Source organism: Erithacus rubecula (assembly GCF_903797595.1).
Source record: "Erithacus rubecula genome assembly, chromosome: 5".
Classification (NCBI taxonomy): Eukaryota; Metazoa; Chordata; class Aves; order Passeriformes; family Muscicapidae; genus Erithacus; species Erithacus rubecula.
Genome location: NC_136687.1, coordinates 44886232 through 44903985, shown reverse-complemented (window position 1 = coordinate 44903985; position 17754 = coordinate 44886232). Strand labels below are relative to the sequence as shown.

The 17754-nt window shown below is 40.3% G+C and overlaps 1 protein-coding gene across 5 annotated transcripts in view; it reads left to right on the top strand.

Moving 5' to 3' along the window:
* The window catches only part of EGF (epidermal growth factor), a 57613-nt gene that overhangs the window by 35892 nt on the left and 3967 nt on the right, over positions 1-17754 (top strand). For 2 of the 5 annotated variants that reach the window (XM_079306465.1, XM_079306467.1), the window contains 10 exons: positions 940-1107; positions 1831-1980; positions 2438-2581; positions 3195-3311; positions 4316-4441; positions 6592-6711; positions 8687-8837; positions 11337-11504; positions 14411-14510; positions 17388-17490. In XM_079306465.1, coding sequence (XP_079162591.1) covers positions 940-1107; positions 1831-1980; positions 2438-2581; positions 3195-3311; positions 4316-4441; positions 6592-6711; positions 8687-8837; positions 11337-11504; positions 14411-14510; positions 17388-17490 — 1347 coding nt within the window. The remainder of the gene's footprint in view (positions 1-939; positions 1108-1830; positions 1981-2437; positions 2582-3194; positions 3312-4315; positions 4442-6591; positions 6712-8686; positions 8838-11336; positions 11505-14410; positions 14511-17387; positions 17491-17754) is intronic. The other 3 variants (XM_079306469.1, XM_079306468.1, XM_079306466.1) reach the window with 2 other exon arrangements.

Sequence of the window (17754 nt, the reverse complement as noted above, 5' to 3'; positions counted from 1 at the left end):
ATATGGGCTAATGGCAGTTTTCTATCATGACAGATTAGAAGGAGCCAGAATTACTTTGTAAAGATATTTATGTCTGCCATTATTTATATGAAATTGTCCTTTGAATTCTCAATTAGTGCTTATCTCTGGAAGTCAAACCAGGGATCTGAGCTTTTCTAGTGCAGATAATGTGCTACCAAGAAAAAGTTCCTATGCTCTGAATTTGGGATGTAATTTCTTGCAGCTACTGTTAGTCCTGTAATTGTTAGGTGCCTGATTGCAGGCGGTGTCTAGGATCCTGTTGTTATCAGTGAAAAGAGAGGAAGTTACCTGGATGGCCTATTGCCTCCTGTGGTTTTTGTTAGCTGGCTATATGCCCCTCTGCACTGCACTTGTGTGTACTTTTGGCACTTGCAGAGGCCACACACTGGTTTTGGGGTCCTGCCAGGAGTCAGTGGCTGCAGTGCCTGTAACTCACAGGCTGCCCTGCGCCAGGATGCTCATGCAGGTTGACACAATCTGCGAGCTCCCCTCCTCCTTGTTACATGAAGACTGCAAAAGAGGCTATGTACCTCAACAGCTCTCCAACAGGCCACTTAGTGGCAGAGGAGGGAGGTAGCCTAGTTCTGAAAGGCTGGTCCTGATGCTGCCTCAAGAAATGGTGATGTGTGTGGTAGAAGCATCTTGTGAGCTAGATCTGGCTGGATATCAACAGAAGTATAGGGAGTGTACTGAGCTAGGCAAGTGTTACAGACTCCTTTGCTAAGAGCCCAAGTAACATGTGCCCATGGTCCATTGTCCACGGACACTTATCCCTCTCCATGGGAATCAGAATGGAGCACTGGCTATGGCTAGGCCCCTGTGTTAGAGGTTGATCTATATACAGATAATGCTTTCCTTTACAGGGTTTGCTGTGTATGTTCTACAGATGTGGAAATGATAAACCTGATGTCTTTGTAGGCCACCCTTTTGCTGTAGCGGTGTTTGAGGACCACCTGTGGTTTTCTGACTGGGCTAGGCCATCACTGGTGAGGGTGGACAAGAAGACCGGCCAAAACAGGGTACGTCTTCGAGGCAGCATGCTGAGACCCTCATCAATGGTTGTAGCTCATCCTTTGGCGAAACCAGGTATACTGCAAAAATTAAGCAGTCATTCCCTTCCAGCCTCCTCTTGTTCACTGATATCAGTAGGATAGATGTCCTTGGGTAGAGGATTATCTTCTCAGAAATAGGCTTTTTAAAAAGCCTTGCATAGTCAGACTGGCATTTATTGAAAGCTTCATCTGGGCATGTGTCCCAGGAATGCTGACAGATTTATGTTCGTGCCCAAGAATAGATGCTGATCAATTGCCATGAGGCTACCACAGTCTTCTAATTCCTATTTATCCTAGTCTATTAGCACTCCCCACACACCCCAATAATAACAAATGACATGGGGAAAGATTTTGTGAGATTTATTAGTTTTTGATCAAATAATTTGATTTTCTGTAGGGAGCAATCTCCGTGTAAGTAGAAAAGAGTAATTCAGTAGATCAAGATTGAGAAAAGGTAATCACAAGTTCTTTATGTCTTTGAAATATTTTAGGACTCTAAATATAAAAGAGAAACAATAACGGAAATAAAATTTAAAAAATGTGGTACATGCATTGGATACAGAGTACATGAATCTCTTTTCCTGACGGGCCAGGTGATAATATCTACGTTACACTATATATATTTCTTGCTCTATTAAAAAAAAAAATCATAGTTTTTAAAGTCCTTATTCTTTTTCCAGCTGCTTCAACTCTGCATGTCTAAACAGAGATGTTGACTGAAAAAGCAGCTTGTTAATCTTCCTGTTTTCTTCATTAGGGACAAATCCTTGCCTTTACAAGAATGGAGGCTGTGATCAGATCTGTGAAAACCGTTTTGGAATTGCCCACTGCAAGTGCTATCCAGGATTTGGGAAAACTCAAGATGGAAAATCCTGTCATACTCTGGATTCTTCCAACTCAACAGCAGGTACAGTTCTCCAGTTCCCAACAAGAACCCCCTCAATCTCTTGAGGATCCTGACAGGTAGAACTGGAAAAATTCGCCTTGCTCTAACATAAGGAATGATGATTTCTCTGAAGAATGAAAATGCTGGAATATCCTTGGGTCAACAAGACAACAGACCTGCTGTCTGGCCAAAGTAATTTTTCCCTTAGCATTTTAGCAGTGAAAAAGGTATGTGCAATGCTGACAAGTGTTGTGAGCCTTGAGTCACATTTCTTCTCTTTTGTATTTGAGAAAACTCACCAGTGAGTGCTTTTAGGAATAATTTGATGTCAGAAAAACAGGTTAGTCTGGGAGGATACTGATGTTTGTTTTAAAAGGAATCCAACGTGATTTTTGGAAAGTAGACAAGTATTTGAAAATCAGAAGGCTATTTCAGTAGATTTAAATAGTCCATATAATTTTTTTCTTGTCTTTTTCAGCAAGGGTGTCTGTGCATAAGAAGGTAATGCCAATGCCACCCCAAGAGACTGTGCTCCAGAGCACAAGGAGCACTGAGATTTTTAAGGATGCAGACAATGGCGAAAAGCAGAAAATTTTTTATATGGCTGAAATAATGGTATCAGGTAGAGTCTGACGGTTATCTTCCTTATGCTTACTCTGAGCCTCTGAACAGGTTTATAGCACAGAAAGAAGTCACAGACATAAAGAAAGAAAGGTTCATGGTTGAGACTGGTGGTATCATGCTCTTAACCTTCTAACAAGAATTTAGGTCTGTGCAGTTATTCCAGGTAAAACTGGTATTTTTTTGTTTGTGTCTGTATTCCTTGGCTATATTGACAAAATTTATAATATTATCCAGGTCTAGATAATTGGAACACTTCTGAAAATATCTCCCTTAGGTTTTTAAGTATAAAGCATTCCTCTAGAAAGTTAAAATAAACCCATTGAATTCTATATCTCTTTGAAGACACTAGATCATTAAATTTTGAAATAGATTTTGAATAACATATTCAGAAATCCTGATAATAAATGATATATCAACTCCATCTAGACAAAGAGAACAGAAGCAGTAATTATATTGGCTTGTCATTATTAATCCTGAAGAGCTAAGTTTCAGACTCTGTGTTCTGGTTTTCCTAGTTGTTTGTTTTTCTGTAATATAGATATACACCACCTCCTTCAATATTTCAAAGTACATCTAGTGGTTTTTTTTGTTTTGTTTTGTTTATATTATAGATGAGGATGACTGCACTGCACTAGAATGCTATGTCAATGCAGAATGTATTTTGCTGGAAGATGGTGCTATGTGCCAGTGTTTGAAAGGATTTACCAGGAAGGGGAAATTATGCTATGGTAATACAAAACTTTATTGTAACTTTTGAAAAATTGTAGACTGGGGGGAGGAAGAAAATCTATCTCCTTTCACATTGGCAGCTCTGCTGTGTGAGGCACAAGAAAAAGGTCAATAATGTGAAAAGGATGATGAGTAGAAAGCATGTGAGATGAAATGGCTAATTGGCTAATGCCTCTTCCCCCCTTGAGCCATGAGTGTTAATCCCATTAATAATAACAAGCAATAAAAGAGATTATAGAAGTATAATGTATTTATTTGTACAAATTTACTAATTATAAAAGCTCAATCCATAGACATGATAGTTAATGTATAATTTAGACATAAGGGATCTCTTCCAAATTAGTATTCCTGATGTAATGTTTATACAAAAGTGCTGCTCTAGTTTTTTACTAGTACTAGAAAAAGACTAACAGCCATGCAAAATACTGCTCAGGGTGGTCTTCATGTTTCTAGACTTGCTTGCAATGTAAATGGGAAAACTGTTTTGCTCTCACAAAGGTCAAGAGAAGAAGGTGTTAGAAATAGAAAGAAAAATACCATTTGGTGGCTAAGCATGAAGACTCAGAAGAATCTATGTTACTATGGAAGGGGGAGAAAAAACCTGTAAGCTGAATCAGGCATGCATTTTTTTCACCGCAGTACTTTTTCCTTTTTTAAGCCCATGTGTTCTTTCACAGAACAAAGTTTCTGAACGCTCTTAGAGGCCTTTTCCAAATTAATGGATTCTATGAGTCTATAACATAAAGCCATTTTTGAATAATTTCCTCTGAACAGGTTTTTATTAAGCAAATGATATTTGTGATCTCCAGGTGGTTGACTCTCCTGGATTTTATAACACCCCCATCACATTTTGTGCCGAAAAAGACCAAAGTCCTTCTCTTGCCCTTCGCTTCACACACAGAGATGCCAAGTGAGAGCACAGTCAGGTGGGGCTCCCTGGCAGGTGTTTCAGTGCCCCACTGGTGGTTTCCTGAGCCGCCTGTCCCCTTGCTCTGTCCCTCAGACGTTGACGAGTGCGCTGCGCGATCCGACCGCTGCGATCGGAGCGTGTCCCACTGCGTCAACACAGAGGGCGGCTACGTCTGCACCTGCCTGGAAGGATACACTGGAGATGGAGTCCATTGCTATGGTATGGCCACATGTGAGGGCTCTGCTCTTCCTGAAAGGCTGAGGCATTTCTGCCTTTGTGATTCCTTCCTCCCTGTTTGAAGTGTGGTAGCCTCAGCAACTGATCAATATGCAAAGCTTGTACTTGTCAGTGAATATCTCCTCTCAGTGTTTGCGCTCTTTTTAGTGGTTATAGAAGGAGAGAGAGAAAGAATGAAGGGGAGGAGGGAAGTGGAGGTGAAGCAGTAGAGCTTTATTGGAAATCGTTGCCATGAATATAAACGAAAGCAGGTATTGAGTGTGTCATAATACTCATCAAATAATTCCAGGTCTTTTTAATAGGCATGAGGTTCAAGGTGTGACACTGACAACTTGAGTACATTTAGAGTCTTGTTAATAATCAGACCCACTGATTTTCCCATCCAGTTCTAATGCCAGGTCTTTAGTTCATTTCCTACGTCTCCTAAATTCTTAATCCATTTTGGTGGTAAATATGAACAGGAAGCTTTTTCTCTCCAGTATTTGACTAGCACACAGTTTGTTCAGAGCTTTATGAGAGTCTCGCCTTCCCTTTTGTCCTTTTCTTTCCCTTTTTTCCTTTATAGCCTAATTCAAAACCCATTAAATTCAAAGCAATTCTTACATAATCTCTGCTGGACCTGGTGCTTCAATGCTGATTAGGATGACTGAAAAATTAAGAACAATATCATTATCATGGGTAGAGTGTGGAAAGTCTCAGAGGTAAAAGAATCAAAAAGCCTTTTGCTTGCAGAGATCAGAGACAGAGCTCCTGTCTTTGAGGGTGTTTGGAGGTGCAGATGGAAGTGCACACAGAAGTGACAAGGTCCTCTTGCTGAACCAGCACAACCTAAAAGAAAGTTCTCAGGCAGCCCTGGGCTCTTACTGTCTTACCACTATGCTGTGGTATAGTTGTTTAGGATGTAGTACCTTCTACTTCTATTGAATAACAGTCTATTATCTTCCTGAAGTCTTTAAGCCCATAAAACTGATTCTCAGCATTTCATAAAAGATGCAGTATTACTAAGATGTAAACATAACTGGAACTGATTTTGTGTTTGATGACTTGAAATGTACTATGAAAACCAGAAACTGGTTTTGTGCTTCAGTTGTGACTGCATGCATGCACAGTGTCGAGGAATGTGACCATGTGTCCAGTGATAACCCATGATGAGTTCATATTGTGTTGGTGAAATCACATTTATTGAAATATGCTGCAGCAGTTCTGTCCCCTGACCCTCCACCCCCCTATTTTTAAAATGCTTTTAATTTTCTGTTCTGTTTTGAGCCAGATTCTGTTAATTTTACTGTAGAAAAATTCCCAGCAGTTTAAGCAACCATTTCACAAATTGGGGTAGGAGATCTGTGATTCCCTGAATTAAATTTGGCATATATATTCTGCTCACAATTCGTAGAATGAATCAGAAGCTCCCAAACTTTGCTGAGTGAACCAAAGGTTTCACCTTTGAGGGGAGTGCTTCAGCACTTAGCAAGGTGTAGGTGGCCAGCCTGGCAGGAGCTGCTGCCCTGGGCTTTGCAGAGAAGGTGTGGAGGCAGGAGGAGGATGTGCAGCAGAATGGGGGTGAGAGATATATATGAACCTAATATGGGAGCTGAGCCTGGAAACTGTTGTAGTCAGGGAACCTCTTCACAGTCACTCAAAGCCTCACTCATTGAAGTATTTACACAAACTGAATAAACCTGCAGATTTCTAGACATTTTCCTTCTGCCTAAACTCTTTGTTAGGCTGAACTAGGGGAGTGATACAGGGGTGAGCAGCTCCCCACTCCCAAACCCTTCTGCTGTGTGGCTGCAAGAATGCCAACATATGGATCCAGGCTGCAAGCTATGACTAGCAATGCCAGAAGAATATATCTGGTACAAATAAATTTCCTCTTCAACTCTGCTGTACTTGTTACATTTCATGGTGAAGCCTTTCCTTCCTCCCCATGGAGAGTTTCTGCAGCAGCACAGCATGCTCTTGCTACAAAAAGTATGCTGGTTGCCTCTCTATTAGGATTTCCATGGAGGCATATTTGCAGAGGGAGAGGTTTTTGGTTTTTTCCCCACTGCTTGGGGAGTGCAGTGCTGCAACTGCTGCCCTGATGCTCTGAGGCATTTCATCCTTCTAACTGCAGACTGTTTGGGTGACAGATATTGATGAGTGCAAGACGGGGTCCCACACCTGTGGAGAGAACACGACCTGCACAAATACAGAAGGAAACTTCACTTGCTCGTGTGCTGATCATGCTGCTGGAACTGGCATCGGTTGCAGTGAGTAAACGGAGCAAGCAAATAAATGAAGTGGCCCTAAATGAAGAGCTGTGTTCCTGGATAAATTGCTCTACCTGGAAACCAAAGGATGTCTCTATAGTAACATCCTGACCAGCTCATGGATCCATTTCGTATTGCCTTTAGGAGGCTGTTTTGTGATGGACTAAGGAGAACAGATCTGAGTTTAATTAGGAAGTATCTACATTAAGATTCAATATAAATTTTTGCTGTCTAAATGTAGCAAGAAATCTATCAAATGTCATGTACAATCAACAGAAGTAAATGCTCCTTGGAAATAACATTTTTTTGAGGGTAATTTCAGTCTGTGCCATTTTTCAAACTCCCTGTGCCTTCTGTTACTCTGCAGAAGGCTGGCACAGGAAGTGCACATGATTTAAGTTCCCTTTGATTCTTTAGTATAGGCTTGTCTTTCAGTTCCAACACTAATTGCTCAAAAAGGCTCTGAAACTCCTTAGCAAATCTGATTACCACTTTACTGAAGGGAACTGCTAAAGGTTCAGCACTAGTGAGTATCTGAACCTCATTTTAGTGCCTCAGTGTAGTAGCAGCATTCGCTGAAAATGAGAGTGATCCATTCTTTTACTCTGTGTCAGCCCTCTTGGTCATGGTGAATTTTACTCCAGATTGAGTGACTTTCTGATGATGGAAGGACATTGTGTGATTGTCACATAGCTGTTTCTTCAGAAAAACAAGTAAATTGTTGTTTGAATTTATTGTATTTATGGGCTTTCTTAAATAGAACACCTATCAGGATTCCCACTCCCATTTCAGTCGCTTAAGCTTTCAGTAGTTTCAGGTGTCACTCAGGAAATGATGATTTTAAATGATGAATGACTTGGAAGTAATGTTTCCTAGGTCTCTCATCTGTCAGTCTGATCCCGTGTCTTTATAGACGTTAACACACTGTTTTTGTTCTTTGACTAATAAGCTCTTTTAGCAAGATGAAATTTTCATTGCTGAATGGATGCACACCTGGAGTTCACTATAATCACTCATTCCTTTCCATTCAGGCTCTTTGCCGTGGCAGTTCTCCTGCAAATGAGATTTTAAAACCCAAATGTCATTGAAGGTCATGTTGCAATAAAACTGGTGTGAGTCATAGAACTGACCCCATAATTGTGTGAGAATGATTAGGCGTGTCTCTGCTGATCCACACTGCTGGAAATTCTTTATCATGTAGCTGCTCTCTTCTGACCTATAGATTCGTTGTAGCATCAAAGTAGGCATGAAAACACTCCTTTTCTGTAAGGGCATGTCTGCACTGTGGTCATGCTCTTCAGAGATATTAATGCTACCTTAAACTAGCTAGTTTGGATAGGTGTGTAGGTGGCAGCAGGTGGGATCAGGGCAGGTTGCAGAACCATTGGCAGAACCACAGGGCTTCCTGCTCCCCCAGTGATGCTGTTATCTGTACCTGAGCTAGCCTGAAACACTAAAAAATGTGATCTGCCACCACAACAGGTGCAATTAACTGGATGGCAGCAGAGTAGAAACAATCTGCATAGGAATGACAGGTTGCTTGTGGAAGTCTGAGATCCAAGTGCATGAAACACAGTCACCCTTCACCTCTACCTCCCACGCTGGTAATTTATGCATAGTAAAGGTTTGCCATATGCCAGAACTGCATAAGTTGCAAAAAGCATTTCAGACTAAGCACCTAGAGGGTGCAGTTTTTCTTCAGAGCTGGGCTAACACATCTAAACACACAGAACTCAGTCAACTGCTGTAGGTCTTTCACTATAAATCTAAAATCAAGTATATTTAGTAATTTGGTATAAATTTCTGCTTGCCTAAATTTGATAACAACGTAAGAAAATAGGTTAAACACAAATAATTAATAGAAATTGGATATTTTTACCTAGCTTAATACCTTGAAGTTCTGGAACTCTTTCATAAGATTATGTTGCCAATGAGGCCAAAATTTGAGATGTCCTTGTGAAACCCTTTATTTCAGAATCTACTGTTCCCCCAACTGCTGTCAGCAATGACTACACTACCAACGCTGTGCAAGATGATATTGTAGGATGTCCTCCTTCATACGAGTCATACTGCCTCCATGGTGGAGTGTGCAATTATGTTTCTGATCTACAAGACTATGCCTGCAAGTGAGTACAGAAATTTGTGTTTTCTCGGGTGAAGAATGGTACCCTTGGAATGTCACCCTCAGTTAACTGCAGGCAATGAAGAGTTTGTCCATGATGATCTGTTCATCACTCATGCCACTCACATAGCATTTGAATCTCCTCTTTCCTGTGAGGTATCATCACTGTCATTTTCAGTACATGGCCACTCCACTCACCTATTGAAATTAAAAGTAGGATTGGATTTGTTCCCTAAGCACTTGATTCTTTACTTTGGATTTGGGAGGTAAGTTGTTAAAAGACTTGAAAGAGGTGCTTGCTCTCTCTGCTGCACGTCATGCTGACTTGCACCTCCCTGTTAGCCTTGCTGTTCATGTGCAGCATTCACTGGGATGGCAGAGGACACCTCTGTCTTCTCTTCTCTGCCTGGGACCAGGGAGCAATCTTCTGGTGTCAGCATCTTCCATTAGAGAAAGGCAGAAAAGAGTAGCATATAATTGCCCTCTTAAAAACAGGGAGAGTTGCAATGAGAGCTCAGGGTTGAGACCTACTTCCCCTGTCAATGTTTTTAACCCTGTCATTATTTTTGTGAAGCCTAATTCTGGGTTCTCCAAATACAGGTACTGGTTAAAGCAAGGAGAATCTAATCTCTCCAGAAGTCAGCCTTAGCTTGGTCAATGTGACAATTCAGTCCCATGGGGTAATAATTTCTCCAAAACATTTAATGCTGGCATTTAAGTGTGTAACCTGATTACATTCAGAGATGTACTCAGAATCGTTCTTCAAAATCAAGCATAAAATCTTTACAATGGGACAAATCCAATGCCTGCCTCCTCCCCTGGGTTCATAGGGGGTAGTGAGGAGCTGCACAGGGAGTGGATGCTGTTTCAGGGTAGACAAATCTCTCTCTGTGTCTCAGGCTTTCCTATTTTGAAATATGAGTGGTCTCCCCTGGCTACAGCCTTCTGTACCAGTAAGAATATGAAAGGAATGTGTCTCATGAACATATAAGGGAACAAAGTAGATACTGGTACTTGTTTTGAATTTTTAGTGCAACTTTTTGAGGCATAGTAGACTATCTATTTTCTCCTCAGAAGTTTCTACTCTTGAAATTGAAGAGTCTAAACCTGCAGAACTTTCAAATTGGATCACTTTTTTTTTTCCCTTTTATTTGTTAGGTTATAGTGTATAATGAGAATTCAAATGTACATATTTTTCAGTTCTGGAAGTGGAAGTAGTAAAAAAATTTAAGAGCAACCCTGCTTAGCCATGCTGTTGGGGTTTGTGTGTAGGCATTGCTGGATTCTGTCCCTGCTGAATCCTCACTAGATGGCAGCATTCATTCATGTAGGCTCTAATGGATTAACTATTAAAGGGAAGAATGGAAAAATGTTATCCAGCAAAAATCACATACCGAATGTGATTTGTATTTTAATTAATAAAAGATCTTACACTAGAAAGTAGATCTGCCAGCATGTTTGAAATTCATTGTAATTTAACATTTAAAAATTAGCATTTTTTCCTGCCTTCCAGCACACATGCATTCTAAATTGTAACAGAATGAGAGTGCTTGTGCCTGACTTAATAATGAATGCTGATATAACGTTTTCATGGCATTAGGTAAAAGCTGCTGCAGGTCAAATCCTGCTTCTTTTTCTCATTTGAAAAGCTCATGGACTTGAGTAAAATTAGACCAATTAGAATTGTGATGAGTTGAGCCTACATTGCTGAGGGATTGTTATGCACTGAGTAGATGTTTCATTTTTTCCATTTATTATTTATGTGTCTTGCCTTGCATAGTAAAAATAGGCTTTTTGATGTATTTCTCACATTCTAGTTATTTTGATTTGAGGGTTTTATGTACCGATAGGAAATTTCTATGTTAGATTTTGAAAAGGTAAAACCAAACAAATAAATAAAAACTGCCTACAGAAGAAGCTTATATTAAAAGTAAGTCTTGAAGATGTTTCTAAACCTTATGCATGGGCTTTTTTAAACACTTTCATTCACATTTAAAGCAAAGATTCAGATTAAAATCAAGTCACTCTGAAAATATGAGTCAGTCCTGTACTGCCTATTTTGGAAAAGAGAAGCTTGCTGCTGAAAGAAGTTTAATGGAAAATCCTAGGGAAACACTAATCACACAGCAGGATTTATAGGACTTAAGAAACTTTTTTTCTGTATTTTACCCATAAGAATCTGGTAATGACAACCTCTCTGTATAATTCTACAGGTGATTCAATATCAGTAAAAAAAAAACTTAAAAAACAACAACTAAAAAAAAAAAAAAAACCCAAAAAAAAAAAAAAAAACCCCAAAGGAAAAAAAATAAAGCACAAACAAAAAAACCTATTAATACTGGGTTCTGCAGGTTTCGACAGCATTCCTTTTAAACAACTTTGTCCTCTCCACTGCTGAACTCAAGCAGATGGTGATCAGTGGTGAATCCGTGCGCACGGTGGCTGCAGTGGCGGTGTGGGGCTGTGTGCCAGCCCCGCAGCGTGTGCCCTCTTTCCTTGGCAGCTGTGTGACGGGATACGTGGGGGAGCGCTGCCAGTTCAGCGACCTGGAGTGGTGGGAGCAGCAGCGCTCCGGGCGGGCCAAGGTGCGGAGCATCGCCATCACCGCCTGCGCCGCCGGGCTGGCGCTGCTGGCGCTGCTGCTGGGCGCGCTGGCTGCCCACTGCCGCAGGTACTGCTGCCTGTCTGTCTGTCTGTCTGTCTGTGTGTCTGTGTGCTGGCTGTCCACTGCCGCAGGTACCGCCGTGTGTCTGTGTGTCTCTGTGTGCGTGTGTCTGTGCGTGTGTCTGTCTGTGTGTCTGTGTGTCTGTCTGTGCCGTCTGTCGTGTGTGTGTGTGCCTATGTCTATCTGTGTGTGTCTGTGTGTGTGTGCTGCTGCTGCTTCCACTCAGTGCTTGGGGCTGAGAGCGGGAGCTGCTCCTCAGCTGATGGGAATTCCTAGTCTCCTGCTTTTCCTGGGTCTGTGAATAATACAGGACGTTCTGGCATGTCCCTTGCCTGCAGGACTCACGTTGGTGTTAGTGAGCAAACACGTCTGGAGGGAAGAACAGAGCTCAGGAGCATGTAATTTGCTTCTTCCTGGGCTTTCCCTCACTACTCCAGGCATCTGAAACTGCCATGGTATAGGTTGGCTCTTCTCTGCCACCTATTCAATGAGTTGGCTTTTGTTTCCCATTCTGTAGAATTCCACCGGAAAATTTCTTTGCTGTTGAGAAAAGCACCCTACTAACCTTCCCAAGACAAACTTACAGAGTGATACTTCCAGCAGTGAACATGGAAACAGTTTTCCTGGTAGCAGAGAAAGTAAAACCAGGGAAGTGAGTCTAAGAACATCTGTTGTAAAAGTACTCTCTGGCATTTCCCATGGCTGTAATGAATTGTGCAGATTTGAGATTCTTCTTGTTTCAAAAAGAATTCCAATGGTCGCCATTTAAGAACCCAGTCTGACGTGAAATTAAATGTCACCGGTGTCCCTTAGACTGGAAAGTATTAAGCATTTAAGCTAGAGTCTTTTGGCCATGACCTTGACAGACAGCTGTTCTCAGAAGCTGATTTAAACACAGGGTTTTTGTTTGTGGTTTAGGCCAATTTTAAAATTAGACTCATAAAGACATACAAAGTTAAGCTACAAATAAGCTAAATATCAAGTTAATATTTTTCATTCTTATTTACTGGTTCTTGGCATATTTAGTCTATAAAAGCAGGGAAGCTGCAACATTTCTTATTTTCTATTAATTAGTGATAGGGGTCCAGAATTAAAGTTAAATGCAGGCTGTTTTCTTCTCATAACCCAGGGTTCAGATTAGGATCAGTGGATATATAAAGAACAGAAAAATTGTGAAATTCATGTATTTCTCATATATTTCATATGTCCTCTTATGAAATATAGACAGAATATGATTTGTTTAAAGGTGTGAAGGTATTAAATTTCTTCCCTTCCTCTCTCTTGTGTAATTACTCTCAGATTTATGTTTCTTTCTTGCCAAATGCTTTTGATCAATATAGCTATTTACCACAACAACAGGTTTTCAATTACACACTTGAATGAATTTGAACTGCAGCAATTACTAGTATAACTAGATCAAAATTAAACCACTGATCTAAAATCCCTATTTAACTGGAGTCTGGGAGCCAGTATTTGGGTTGAAATTGCTATACCACTTTTTCAGATAATCTACTCTATTTCAAAATGTACCAATTAAGTCTCTAGTAGTCCTGTTCCTTCCCCTGCAAAATGGAGATGCCTATCTCCTTTTAATTGAAGGAAATGAAGCTGGAGGTCTACACCTGCCAGTTTGAAAGTGTGGAGACTGAGGGCCAAGGGTGCTGAAGTATTGTGCTGGGTTTTTGCTCAATGGTTGTTGTCTGCTGAGGAGCACCATGTTATTCTTAATGTTACGTTTATGCAGTCTGACTGTACACTATGCCAAGCTTCTATTCTTCCTTGGGAAACAAGGAAACAATTCTTTTCCATAAATAAAACTAAACCTGAATAGACTCAGCACTGACAATTCCTCCACCTCAGATGGCCAAGGCCACACAAAGCACAATTTATTTACATTGTATTTTCATGAATGGAGCAATATGAGATAATTAGGCTATGTGACCTTTCCCCCTTGGTATATAAAAGCTATGTAGAAATAATAGTACAGTTCCTAAATAAATGAAAATTCCTATTTTCTTTGGTAAATATCTGCTAAATTTTATTTAAAATAGATAAAGCAAAAAGGTCTTATAGCCTCAGACTCCTGGAATTTGAAGACTATAATGTTAATTTTATTAGCAGATGCTTAGAAAGGCAAAAATGTGTATGCAAAGTACATAAAGATGTAGTTATTTGGGTCTCAAGAGAAGGAAAATAAATTTTTTTGTTTGGGCCTATATGGGCTTTTAATACTGCCTTATAAATGACTGCTGTTTTACTGCAAAAATAACAGTCTTTGAATTTATGGATCTCTTAGAGATGATTATTCATGCCTTTTCCAGCTCCAGATTGTACTCCTAGCTTTTCCTCCTAAAGCCAGTTCTGTGGGTCATGAATTTTTCCTTGAGCATCTTATTTTCAAGTTGTCTGAAACTTTTAGTTTTTTTATTTCATAGTAACTTCTGAAACTACTGCACTGCATAAATGATGCAGATGAATACAAAAGTGACTTTCGTTATTGTAGCTACCAATAGTGTACAGAAATACAGTCAGACTTTTATTTCTGAACTTCACCCACAAACACTCTTCATTGCATTGGCTGAAACAAATTTTTATAAGATAAACATGTTATAAATAGAATAATGTAAGAAAATGAAAGGGTCTAGTTAAAATTATGAGGCCTATTGTTCATTCTGATGAATGACCCATTACAGATGTCACATTAGAACAAGGATTTCTACACTTCTTACTGACTTCTTTTCCTGACAAGCTATTTGTTTTAGCCACTGTGTGATAATGGATAGCAATACACAAACTAGTGAGAGAAAACAAAATATATGTACTTCTGTGAATACTGATAGAATAATGTGAAAAAAGCAGCATCTGTTTCTCTCAAAGAGAAATAACTTGCTTCAGCCTTTGTTCTGTTGCAGAAGTCAGAATCTGTACAAGAAGAATCTTTGTGCAGAAGCGATAAGAGCCGCCAGCAGCACCGACAACGAGAGCGTAACACCTACTGGCAACAAGGCTCTGGTAACTATATTAATGTGGAATGGAGAGGGAATCAGCAAGGATCAAAGGGTGTTAGGGATCCACTTGAGATTATCCATCAAATAATTCACATCTTAAATACATTAAATCAGTGCTAGAGTCACCAAGTGCTTTGCTGTGAACCCTAGTTCATCTTACCTCATTGTTATCCCTCAAAGTTCACAGCTGCCTGGATGTATTGCAACCATTAGCCAGTGTTATTGTTAGCTTTGAACACAACAGTTGGGGAACTGTGTTCTAAATTGAGGAAATGGCAATGTGATGACATGGCATATCACACAGTTATTTTCACAGGAAAGTATGCCCTCTGTAAAAAAACCTTCTTGGAAGCCAAGTATTGTGTGTGCTACATGAGATGTTGAACTCTATTTTGAGGCTTGATGAAATTAAATGTCTTGTATTAGAAGCTGCTGCCTTGTAAAGAAAAACAACCAGGATTTTATCAGGGAGCTTGATAGGATGTATAAAGTTCCAGCTGTACACTGGTGTAGGTAAGAATGCTGACATGGTCTGGTTGTAGAGGCCTGTAACTGTTGTCATATTTGGAGCTGTATTTAGCCCTACAAAATCTGTTTTATGGACCTGATTCTGCCTAGCATTAGAATAATATTACACTGCTGGTGATTGCAGTTGGACCTTGAAGTTGTCAAGTGGCATAATTGGCATCTGTGGCTACTTCTGTGCTCAGTCTGAGACTCTTGGAATGGCCTTGCAAATGGTTTAGTGAGAGTGTCTGGCAGGATTTGTGAGTGGGTAGTCACTCACTCAAACATGGCTAGTACTGAATCAACTTGACCCTGGGGATGGCATATTGTTCCTTAGCTGGTCAACTGAATACTCTTATGCACATTTTATTATCAGCACCTTTCCATCAGACATTGGACAGTCATAATCTGTTCACACCAGAAATAAAATCCACAGTTTACAAAATACCTGAGTTTGAGAAAAGCAGAAACATTTGTTGGGACTGAGAACAGTTCACTGCCTGGGATCAGTGCTCTAGAGCCATGCAGCCCAACAGCTCTATCCCCACATTCTGCTGACCCTGCAGTTAATGCTGGTCACCGGTGACATTTTTGCTGAATGTAAGGTAATTAAACAGCTAAGCAATGGACTGAATCAACAAAAACAAATCAAGCTTTTACATCTTTTATACATCTGTGTTACATTTCACTATGTACCAGGAGACATTGAATACATTAATAGAGTAATTTATTGCAATGGCTTGTTGCACAGTGGAAGAGGAAATCACTGACCCTTTGCTAATCACTGGTGCACTCTCAGTAAGGGTTGCTGTGGTTTCATGCATGTGATTTTCTCTGTGCTGATGAAGCCATTGATTGTTAAATTCACCAGGGTTTCATGCATGTATGCACTCAGGTTAGAACATCAAGAGTTGCCAAAAAGCTGTGGGAATGTGTCCATTTGTACCATTCACTTCAAATAGGTTATTGGAGAGTTTTATGTCAAAAAAAAAAAAGCTATACTACATCAGGGACAGAAAACTACAGCTGCTCAACTTTATAGGTTTTTGGATACTACTAATCTAGACAACATTAATGATCTGAACAAAAGACTTCATATTGGGACTGTATCTTGTGCATGCAGTAACTGTAAGGAGCTCATGAATTTCACTCATTTGGTAGTCTTCACTGCCACTGCTCATTTTGAGGCTGATGAGAGAGAGTGCAAAGATTTGCTTGTTCTTGCCTAAGTTGATCCAGAGGAAAACAAGATTTTGTGCTATCAAAAGTTAGGTATCATGATATCGAGACTATGCCTACAAATTGTCCAAGCATTATTCACTTTTCCCCTTACTTCTTTTCTGCCAGGTGAGGGTGCAATTAGCTGAGGGTACATTTTGCTGAGGGTATGCCTACATATTTTTTGACATTCATATTAGAGCTCCATAAGCCAGTCCTACTGATATGTAAGCCTTGGAAAACTGCATGTGCCTGGGTTTTGATGGTATTCTGAGACTTTTCCTCCACCAAGTGTTTTGCTTTGCGCAGTCAAATATATTTTGCAGAACTGTGTGTAGCTGAATCTCTGCCGGGGGTGGGTCACATGTGGGTTAGCTGCTCTAAGAGTACAGATTTTGCATAAATGAACTGGTGCCTAAATAGGTGCACCTGCTACACGTGTATTCTATCCACATAAATCCACCAGTTATCCACCTGGGCCGCTGAATCTGTCAGTCCTTTTGTTGGAATACCTTATTTACAGATGTTTTCTCTTCTTCCCTGCCTCTGCTCTTTAAACCTCCCCTCTTTACTTTTTTTTCATCTTTCCCTCTACAATTTCATCACAGTGCTTCACATTTCTTTCCTCTACCCCTATGTTTTTTATTGTTTTCCCTCTGGTCCTTTCAGCATGTTCCCCCAGAGGGTCTCATTTTCTGACTTCCACTGTCACTGTGGCATGATGGAACTGCATCCTGCAGGAGATGCTGAGAGCCAGGCAGGGAGGCTTGCTTCCTTCCCTGTGTTTGACACAGTTTTCTGCTCTCTGAATTCCTGCAGATATCTTTAAAAATGGCCCTCAGTACTATGGAGAGGGTTGATTTTCATTAACTTTTGTCCTTCCCATTGGAAATGTTGTTTTGCAAGGCAAGAGAGTCGCTAGTTCTTAACTAGACAGAAACTGCGCGCTTTCCAAAGAATGACTGGGGCTGTCAGCGACTCAAATGTTTAATTACCTGCAGGGGAAGGGTCACCCCAGAAACTAGGATGAGATTTTTCCCTGTTCTGTGGCTGGTGTGTGTGGCCCTTTTAGTTTGCCCCTTGGGTTTCAGAAAACCAATTCATTTTTTATTAATTTGGGCTCTGCATATTTTATGCATATTGTATGTATTTGCAGTTTGCAGTTTTTAAGGAGGGTAACAGCTCTCTGGAGACTAAAGCAGTTGATCTAATTGAGTGTGAGACAGCAAATCCTCATCCTGCCTGTCCTTCAGAATCTGGTGAGTAGGCTGTCCTTTCTTATTAGATCTCTCCTCACCTTATACCAGCAGGAGCAGTGGCTGCTAGAGGAGACGGAGAAATCCAGATTTTATTTCTGGCAGAATCCATGTTTGTGTTGATGTGAAGAGACCATTCAGTCCTTCATTTTGCAGATTAGTCATGAGAAACTACACCACAACTGTGCTTTCACACAGAACAAGCCAGAGGCTTCTTGTGATAGAATAATATCAGATGTTTGCATTAATACAGATCTTCACAGTTTT